We start from the raw sequence: 10635 nt of genomic DNA on the forward strand, positions 1-10635 counted from the left end.
TCAAATCTGTCAGGCGCCCATTCCACCATGCGGATATTTTCGCGACTAAACAAGCAAAGCGGCGGTGAGTGTGCGGCGGAGGGGAGCAATGGCAGAGCAGGGGAGTGAGCTACGAAGGGGAGGGAAGAAAACAAAACATGGAAACATCATCTCGGCTATTAACAACAACAGGGAGTGAAGGCGTCTCCTGGGAGGATGAGAGGGGTCAGGGGCTACGACATGCTCGTGCACACGCCTGCCAAATCCAAGTCTAAACAGGCCTCCCACGCACAACAAGGCCCCCCTCGCCATCGCTTCACGCCCACGGTTGTATGATGAGCTCAACAGCAGGAGCATGCTCAGGGAGGTTACTGCAAGATGTAAACAAACAGAGTGTGAGGTATGCTCCATATGCCGCTTGATTTGCAGCACCGATGATGTTAGTAGGAAGACCAAAATGTCCCTTTTACTCATTTCTATAATACAGGAGGTCCTCAATTAGGGTTGAACGGTTTTGAAAAATGATCAAAATGTTTTACCCAGCAAATATTGTGATTGAATGGCCGATTTATTTTTTCAATGAACGTCTCTCTCTGTACTGCAGTTTGGGTGAGTTATGATCATTCTCAGACATCCAGTTCTGAAATGGTTCCCAAAACTCTTTGGTGTGTATACAGTCAAAAGAAAAATAAATGTGGCAAAGTCTCAATGTCAAAGTTACACACACACACCCCAAGAAAACTGCACACTGACAGTTCTTTCTGATATATTACCTCATTTAGGCAAACTTGAACACCTTTGTAAAGGTACAGTTATTAATGAAACTCTTGTATTATATTGAGCACTTGTACTTAATAAAGCGGCCAGTGAAGTGCAGTATTTGAGCAGATATTAAATAACTAAACCCAAGAATGATCTGAGTTACTGCAGAAAAGAATGGCAAGAGGGACTGTCCCTGAAAGTCCAAAGATGAGTGTGAATGAGTTTTGCTGAGCTCCTTTCCGGATCAGTTTGACTAGGTAAAAACTTTGCCATCATATGCAGATTAGGGACTGCATTCCCCTGCTGTGAACAATTAAGTGTGTCTAGATTAGTCAGAATATACACAAGCAAGCGGGTCTACTGTATAATAATTTTAAATTCAACCACAAAAACTCGAGTCATATAATTTGAATTGCTTAAACTATCGCTCGATTCCTTTGAAGACAATGACGAATTTTGAACTGTGGGTCCAACAGGGGCTTTCCACTGATTTTTTTTTTCAGTTTCACTAAACGTTCTCACTTGTTCCTGCTCAAGAGGCCTTTTAATTTCCACAGCAGAGATAAGCATCATCTCAGATTTTTCTGCAGTGACTATACAGTATACGTTTACATGCCATCAAAATTCGAGTTAAGGTCAAAATTCTGATTTCTGAAACAGTAGGGATAACCCGTTTACTTGTGTGAGGGGAGAGTTACGCCTGTATACAGTGCCATGAAAAAGTATTTGCTCCCTTCCCGTGTTCTTTGCATATTTATCACACACACAAAGGTTGGTTCAAACCAATTTTAACCCTTTCAGACACAAATAATGATAACCTGTAACTTCACAAGCTGTCCACTGTAGTAACCGCTGTCCCTGAAAGGGTTAATATCACACAGAGATAACGCAAAGAAATACAAAATGCAGTTTCTAAATGCCAATTTAATCTTTTAAGGCACAAAAAAAAAAATCGAAACCTACATGTCCCCATGTGAAAAAGTAATTTCCCCCTGAATCGAATAATGGGTTGTGCTGCCCTTGGTAGCAATACGTGAAATCTGAGGTTATGTCCTTTTGAGAACAAACTAGAAAACGACACGCTGGATGGGTGCAGCCAAGTAGTCCACTCCATTCTGCCCCAATTGCTTCAAGAAAAAATGAAGCAAAAGATCAATTCACCACAATTGCCGGAATTCTGAACAATAAATGTATCAATTTAAATGCCCAGCCCGAGTCCATTGAATTGTGTGTTCAAATGAATTATGCAATAAGTGTGTACCATAGAACGGTGTGTGGGATTCACGAGCATGCTTTTAATGATGCAGTTAATTTCAGCACATAAAACAGCAAAGCACAGCCAAAAATAGCCTTTTACTATACTTAATCCATTGGCATTTTTACACATCTAACTTTAAGCGTGCCCAAAAGGCTGTGATGTGTGACAAATGTTCGCAACGGCAATAGGCACCAGACACAACAATTTGGGGCAAATTTCTCACGTGAGGTTCCCAAATTGTCTTTATCCCATTAGAAGGCAAGATGTCGAGCTCATCTACTTTGATTCTTCATAAATTCAAACCAGCCTGCCATTTTTTGGTACCGGTAATACAAGCGCTGTAATGTCCACTTGGCGGAAACAGTTTGCCGGGCAATGACAGCTGCGTCACCGCTGACATTCAAGATCTAAGTAACACTCCTGATCTGAGCAAATAATCAGGTCCAGGAATGAGTAAGATGGGGACCGTGTGAGTAAGAAAAGGAAGATAGGAAGTGAGTCATCCAGAAGCTACACATGATTAAGTACACCCATCACATCAGGTACATTGTACATCCTACGAGCTTGTACATTGCCCTTTAACAGGATACCAAACACCACAAAATGCTGTAAAAGCATCCCAACGTGCCGTGAAGGAGCTCCGAAGGTTAAAGGCAGAGTACAAATGTCATTCATAATGAGCATGGTAGTAAAACGTCAGAGCACATTTCATTATTGTATCCCACCGGGATGCATTTGTCGTCATTCAACGGTGAGATGCATATCAACCATCAGGACGAATTTCAGCACACACCCTCAATGACCGATCACAATTCAGCAGGATTATCCTTCCTGACCGATTATCACGTTATTATGAGATTTTTTTCCACTTGTTGAACATTTTCAATATTTACAATCACAAATGTTCTAATGGGTTTGGCCGAGCCACAGCCGGCGTGATTGTGGCGTGAAACGGAACCATTGCCAAATAGGAAGGGAACTGAATCTCGCGCGTGTGTCGGCTCGAACAAAAAGAGTAGCTGGTTGTGTTGGATTTTTCAATAACTTCATCACAACAGGAACGACAAAGGATTTGAAACCGCAATATAATTACCAGATAAACTAACAGATTAAATTATGAGTACGACTACCGGGTACTACCATTACTACTGTGCAATATGGGCTTGGGAAAGAACCCCTTCCCCGGTTTCCTCCCACATTCCAATTCAAAAATTGTTTGAATTGGAATGTGGGAGGAAACTGGAGTACCCGGAGAAAACCCACGCAGGCCTGGGGAAAACATGCAAACTCCACACAGGGAGGCTGGAGTCGGGATTGAACCCACAAGCTCTGCACTGTGAGGTCGACACGCTAACCACTGGGCCACCGGGCCGCTACTCTTTCCTCATTTATTTTCATGTATTTTGGGATGCCCAGTGACAACATGTTGCCCCGCATAAGTCAGTCGTGGGGATACAGACATCTCCTTTTGCGGGGTGAGCCTACTGATTGTCACTGAAGATGTCGTTATGAATCTTGAGTACACCGCACAGTAAGATAACACTTGCCGGCTTTTTCCTTGTGATGTGTGTCGTCTCTCACATGTTAAAATGCAGGTAAACTGCTTTATGCCATCTTCCCCAAACCAGGAAGTATCCTGTTAATTTACACGCGCGCGCGCACACACACACACACACACACACACACACACACACACACACACACACACACACACACACACACACACACACACACACACACACACACACACGGCATCCCCGCCCCCCTGTTATTTTTTTCTAAAATGTTCAGCCTTGTCGCAGGTCTTCCTTTTACTCAAGTGTCATTGTCGTTCTCTATGGAAAGGCGTAATTTCAAGTGGATTGTTTAAAACCACTTTGAACCATTTCAGGAATCTTTCCTTTGACATTTACAGCACACACAGAGTACCTCATCCCTTCCTGGAATGAAAATTGGTGATGAGCTCACACTTATATATGCCCCTTGGATGACACATCCCCTCTGAGTGTTGACGCACAACAGAGTGCATCAGACTCGACAGTAGCGCAGTTTTGCTTTGTGTCCTCTCACCTTCCCCCGAAACCTTGGCCACTCCGAGCAAAAGGTGGGCTTGTGTTAATTTTAGGTGTCCTAACATGAAGCTGTGCAACTGTTTTGACATTTGCTTGTCAGCACACGGTCCAAAACAAACACTTAGGGGTGAGGCAACTCCTCTGCCAACACCTAACGCAACTTGAAGGGCTGATAGCCAGTGGACAAAGACAGAAGACTGACGGGCATGTGCATATTATATAATCACACATACACACGTGCGTACAATGCAGAAAAGGAACATGTAGCTACTCCTGCGTGGACAAGGGCACATCACACCTCTGGGACACCCCCGCCCCGGAGTCACTCAAAACATAAGGAAAAAGACAATTCCGGCAGCTCTCGTCATCACGACTCCTAAAGTGGCGGTGAAAGCGCCTTGACCGCCTGCTGTTGGAAAGCCATGGATGGGAGGGTCTGTGACTAATTCTCCACCCAGTGTTGTCCTGTCGGGACAAAAAGGGGCGGGGGGACTCAGGGGGAGGGTCGGGGGGGGCGTCCAGCATCCTTTGATATCCCTGCCTGCGCTCTTTCAGCCGCCCACACTTTGTGAGCATTAGTATAAAAGCAGACACAAAGCTTTCTGCTCCAATCCACACGCTGTTTGTGGGATGGGTACATGGGTGAAAGTGGGGGAAGGGACTCTTCTATTTAAACGGGCCAAACACCTGCTGGACTCTCGCCCCATGCACCAAAACACAGCATGTCTTCTCAAACCAGTGGGCCACGGAGGCATATGGGGACATCAACAGAATGGCATTGCACAGAAAACAATCCACTCCATGATGCTGTTCACCCTCCAATTTGTTTGGATTTGGCACCAATTATCTCCATAGAATACAATAAATAATCCGTGGGAGATCATAAAACTTTAATAAAAGTACAGGCAATGTCTCAAGTGGCATTTTAACATTCTTATTCAGGTCTAAAAATGTAAAAATAGTTTATCCAGCCTTCATTTTAAAAGTCTTCACATCGCTGGCAAAGGCGCAATTCAGCTGTACCTCATATGAATCATCCCTACTTGTCAGATGTTTACAACCGGAAAAGGGCAGGAGAGAAATGTGACAACACATTTGACCGTGATTACAGATTTTGAGGCTTGGTATTTTGAATTCGCTTATCAAGCCAAACTCACTTTCTTTCTGCATGGAAGAAATTGGTCGAGACGACCATCCTCGAACATGACTCGGCCCCTGTTCAAAACGAACCACGCACTCAAATTCGGTTATTTGCTGTGATGTATTCTTTGCGGGGTGGCATGGTGATCGACTGGTTTGCACATTCGCCTCACAGTGCAGAGGTGCAGGGTTCGATTCCGGCCTTCCTGTGTGGAGTTTGCATGTTCTCCCCATACCTGCGTGGGTTTTCTCTGGGTACTCCGGTTTCCTCCCAAATTCCAAAAACATGCGTGGCAGGTTAATGGAACACTCTAAATTGTCCCTAAGTGTGAGCGCGAATGGTTGTTCGTCTTTGTGTGCCCTGCGACTGTCTGGCAACCGGTTCAGGGTGTCCCCCGCCTACTGCCCGAAGCTAGCTGGTCAAGTTATTGGAAGAGAGTGGGGGGTGGGGGGGGTGTTGCATATTTACAAAATGACAAAAACTGGACAGCTTGGAGCCCCAGGAAGAAAAAAAAGCAACTGAAAACTTGGACCGATCAAGAGAATGAATTCCCTCCATGCACACAAAAGCTAACAAATGCCTTCATCTGGACAGCAACAGCCGACAAGCACCCCTTTGAGCCTCGGCAATAGGCTTAGTAATCCATTCCAAAGTGGCAGCTGTCAGAATAAAAGTTGCTCTGCTTCTCAGACAGAGTTCTGTGTCTGTATTGGATTTGGGTCTTTCTGTCTGGGTGGATTTGACGGAGGGAAGTAGTAGGGAGGGAAAACCTGGCCCAGTGTCCGGCTGACGCTCCGTTCAGCCTGGTCCTGTGAACCCAGCAGGCTGCAGTGAGCCTGAACAATCGTGCTCCAGTCTGGCTGCAGAGGCATGACACTGATCCTGAATGAAAACCACAAGATGTGTCCACGACTTGTCTCGTGGGGATGTAACAATTCACACTTAATACTGCTGAGGTACAAAATGGGAGTGGAAGAAAAACAACCTCAAAATTTGCGCTACAGCAATGTGCAAAGAAGAATGCTTTGTATTTTTCAGACCCTGAGTCGCATTTCATATCCTTTAATATTTTCAAAAATCAACAGCATTGCATATTGGTCGATATATATTACATATATTTGTTTTTCACTACTGAAAATAAGGACCTGAAAAAGGCTGAATTTAGGTCATTTTATTTTAACATATAATCCTTAATCTTTTGTGAAGTCAACGCAACTATGAAAGAGTCAAATAAACGGCTCAGAATAAATATAAAAGAAATGCCTTTTTAAACATAATGTGTTTAGTAGAGCTGGGCAATAGGACTGATGACCACATGATGGAGATACGCTGATAGATAGTGAACTCCATTTCCCATTTTAATCACATAGAATTTTTTTATCACTATGACGTGTTTTTTTTGGGGGGGGGGGCAAACTGACACACTGACTGGCGGATTGGTGAAATTTCACATCGGAAGCAGTTACGGAAGCGCGGTTAATATAACATGACAGACTGTTCGACTGACGATTACAGTTTGGTCCGGCTTGAAAAAAATGATTAACAACTAACGATGACGGACTGGTACCTAGGCAGATGATGCAAATGATTACCATAGTAATTTATTGCGACAAGGTGCATAGGGCATGTAACATTGACTGCTCCGTCCCATTTATGAATAAAGTTATCAGTGTTTATTATGTATTATTAAACTGTTGAACCTCTGCTAATACTGTCTGAAAGTTAATCATGTTGACTTTCTTTTAATGACATTTCTCAAAACATACAGTTAAGATTGCGCAGCAGGAGCGAATTATTCCAAATATAGCTGGATGTCGACAGCAGTCAAAACGCTTCAAGGAACTGATTGTGGTCGCCATTTCACCTACCACTGTACTCTACCTCAAATCTTTCTTCTAACTATGATCAAGCATTTATTTATAGAAAGTATTCAGGGGTGCACCAAGCTGGGCCCTCAACTTCACGAGGCTTCACCAAACTCTATGAGAATGAATGGCCCAGTCTGCCTCTCTGCATCTGTAATACTCCAATGCACTCAAGACGCTAAAGAATACATTGAAGCACAAAACAAGACCTACCAAAAGAAACATGTTTCTCTGGGGGGGAAAGAATGCAGCACTCTCGAAAACTAAAACACATTCTGGGATTTGCTTTAATTATCCTGAAACCAACCACCAGCTTTTATACAGTTTATTTAACAGCATTAACTGACTCAACTTCCACAGAAATGTTTTGTTCTTGACAATGAGAACATAAACATACTTTTTTTTGTTGTTGTTTTTAGAGAAGATGGCCATTTAAATACAATCCTTACATACACTGTAAAAAAAACTTTAAATGTTCAGAAATGTAACAATGGTAAATTTACAAAAAATTTACCAATCAGGTTTAATATGTAAGACCAAAACCATCACAGAACATACAACAAATGCATTTGTGCACTCAAAAATAATGCACATATTAATTATGATTCATTTTATACCGGGTATAGGTATCCGGCCTACAACAGACTTACTTCAGGGTAGCAGATACGCATGAAGGATACAGATAACCGCCATTGATTCTAAAGGCAAAAAAAAAATCTGAAATTGAATAAATCTTCCTTGCCAGTAGTTAGTGCTACACTGCGGACGTTTGACACATCTAAGAATGACCTGATGTGACCACATGCGTGGCAAGTTAATGGAACACTCAAAACTGTCCCTGTGTGTGAGTGTGAATGGTTATTCATCTATGTGTGGCGATTGGCTGGCAACCAGTTCAGGGTGTTCCCCGCCTACTGCCTGTAGACAGCTGGGATAGGCTCCAGCACACCCCTTGTGAGGATAAGCGGCTCAGATAATGATGGATAGATGAATGGATGGAGGCTTCATTTTAACAACATCGCCAGTGTTGATGCTAAAGTCAATGTTAAATCATATTGACATGCTAACTGGATATTAGCATCGACTTTGGAGTGATATTCCCTCAAATAAAGAATATTCACACACAAATGCCAAGACTCGTACAAATAAAAATAGAACAACATATGATAAAAATTCATATGATAAAGAGATAAGGGAGATGCTTTTTCACAGTTTGAATGTGTGTAAAGATGCAAGGCATCAAATATGTGGAAGTAGCAGAATGAAAATGCACAAAGCTTGAATTTCACATGATATTTACAAGTTATTTTGTACTTGACAAAAAGAATAGAGAGTTCAAGAATAATGTGTCCAACAAGCAGGGATTAGTAAACATGAGGCTATTATGATATTAATGGGTGGTTGAATGTTAGGAGCTGAATAAATACAAAGTTCTCAAGTGAATGAATAATCATTTTCATCATTCATGATTTCAATGTCAGTTAAAACGCTCGGAATTATCATGATTTCCATAATCGGCAAGCATTGAGGCCACACTAACATTAAACTTTGATGTCAAGTAGGTGGCCACATAATATCATCTGCAGGCTGCAAATGGCCCCTCCGGGGCCCAGGCAACGAGTTGAGACCCTTGCTCTTAAATCAGAGTACTCTTTCAAGTTAGTGCAATTACTGGCTACTTCACCCACCTCGGACTTCCCGTTTTAACCAGGAATCGAACTGTCACAGTATGCATGAAAAAGAGCAGCATGTATCACTATATCACCTGTGCCGAAATCCCAAATTACTTAAATGCAATTGCAGCGACTCCCTATTTGTTCCCACTGCAACGGTAGCACCGCCGCTACTGCTGCTGGCAGAAAAGGAAGATGGTAGTTCGCTGAGGCGAACACACCCCCACATCACACGGCCCGTCGAGCGGGGTGCTCGTTGTTGTGGTAGCCGGCCCTGCATGCGCACTGTCACTCGAAGGAGCCAAATGGAACCCCCTCAAATCGCATATATAATCTTATCTGTGCGATATTTAAAAACAAACAAACAAGGAAATGCGATTAGTGGGGTGCATATGTCTCCTCACTTAACGTGACCGTGAGGCGTTGACAAGCCGCTCATCGTGTCGCTACTAGCGAGCTACGCACTGGCTACGAAAAGAATGGGTTCACTTCACCTCCCATTTTCCAACGCATCAGCAGTAGCATGACGGCTAGCGTGGCGTAGTATGCTAATTTCGCTAGCCTAGCAACAAACAGCAGTATAAATGGCTGCATTTGTAAGTTCTGCACAGCGATGTCCGACCCGTTGGAGTGGTGTCAAACAGACATACACACGAGTGCAATTTCCACAACGTGGAAACACTCGCGGGGCGGAATTAAAAGTGTACTACGGGCAGCTAGCTACAAGTTAACCCACCAGCTAGGTTAGCCGAATCCTCGCAGCAAGATGTCAAGGAAAAGCACCAGCCTGTACATTAACCCGATGTATTCGTTACAAATACATCCATCGGTGGTGCGAAATAATTCAATGAAACGAAATACTGCAGTGGGGGGGAAGCTAACTTCGAGTCCGGATCAGATTTGTCTATTCTCACCTACTTCAAGTTGTTTTGTTTGCAAACACATCGCACACTACTTTGAAAAGTCCTCGACTCTCACGTTGTTATAACATTCACGTTTCTCGGCTTTTTCCCACCAAGAGAGACAAACAACTTTTACTGTTATTATACGAGACGTCCAAGTCTTGAAGGCGTCCAATCAAGCTAATTTTAAGTAGCTCACTAGTAAAGCAGTTGTAGTAGCATCTCTACATGATGCATGTGTGTTACAATGGGTGAATAATGAGTCAATAACACTGACAATGTGTCTTTGGTTGATTAAAATACTATAAACACATCTTGAAGATGGGGGGAGGGTGGGCGTTTTGTGTTAGCGTGCTCGTAATCGTCCAGCCTAAAGAGTGTACGGATGTAGCATCTCTTCTCACTTCTACCACAAACTAAGTTTGTTCCCAGCAGAACCTGACTCAAGCACACGTCTCGGTTCGGTGCCGTGTGGGTTCCTGACTAAAGTTTGTTCGTTAAAGTGCAGCAAAGTTAACGGAGCATCCTGACGATGGCAAGTTTTGCTCAGTTCGAAAACCGAGAGATTGTGCATGTTTGGACTGTTAGCTGCAAAACAGTGAACGCCTCTCTTAGTACCGGAGACCCCCGACCGGGTTACTCTCTCGTTCTCTCCCCGTCCGTCTGGTGCTTACCTCCGCGCTGCTCGAATCACTCGATTCCCCCAAAACATCCCGAAATGTCTGCAGGTTGATCCCGATGACCGAAGAGACCTGTAGTGCAGCATCAAACCCGGGTCCGAGGCCAGCGGCGTGCGGGTGGGCTCCTGGGACGTTCCGCAGCGAGGCAGTGACCCTTATCCGGCCCGCTTTCCTCCCGGTGCCGGAGTTGCTGCTCCCTCCGGGCCGAGCGGGGAAGCGCCACCGACAGCTGTGCGCCATTTTACACTCTGTGCCCGTGTGCCCTGCGATCACAGATACGTCGGTGGGCGGAACCCTGAGCCA

The 10635-nt window shown here is 44.0% G+C and overlaps 1 protein-coding gene across 4 annotated transcripts in view; it reads right to left on the reverse strand.

Annotated features, from left to right (window-relative positions):
* Positions 1-10622, reverse strand: part of kmt2a (lysine (K)-specific methyltransferase 2A) — a 46460-nt gene extending 35838 nt beyond the window's left edge. For 3 of the 4 annotated variants that reach the window (XM_019892762.1, XM_019892761.1, XM_019892763.1), the window contains exon 1: positions 10327-10622. In XM_019892762.1, coding sequence (XP_019748321.1) covers positions 10327-10572 — 246 coding nt within the window. In that variant the 5' untranslated portion in view covers positions 10573-10622. The remainder of the gene's footprint in view (positions 1-10326) is intronic. The other variant, XM_019892760.1, reaches the window with a different exon arrangement.
* Between the last annotated feature and the right edge of the window lie 13 nt (positions 10623-10635).

This window comes from Hippocampus comes, unplaced genomic scaffold (assembly GCF_001891065.2).
Source record: "Hippocampus comes isolate QL1 unplaced genomic scaffold, H_comes_QL1_v1.1 scaffold72, whole genome shotgun sequence".
NCBI classification, from domain to species: Eukaryota; Metazoa; Chordata; class Actinopteri; order Syngnathiformes; family Syngnathidae; genus Hippocampus; species Hippocampus comes.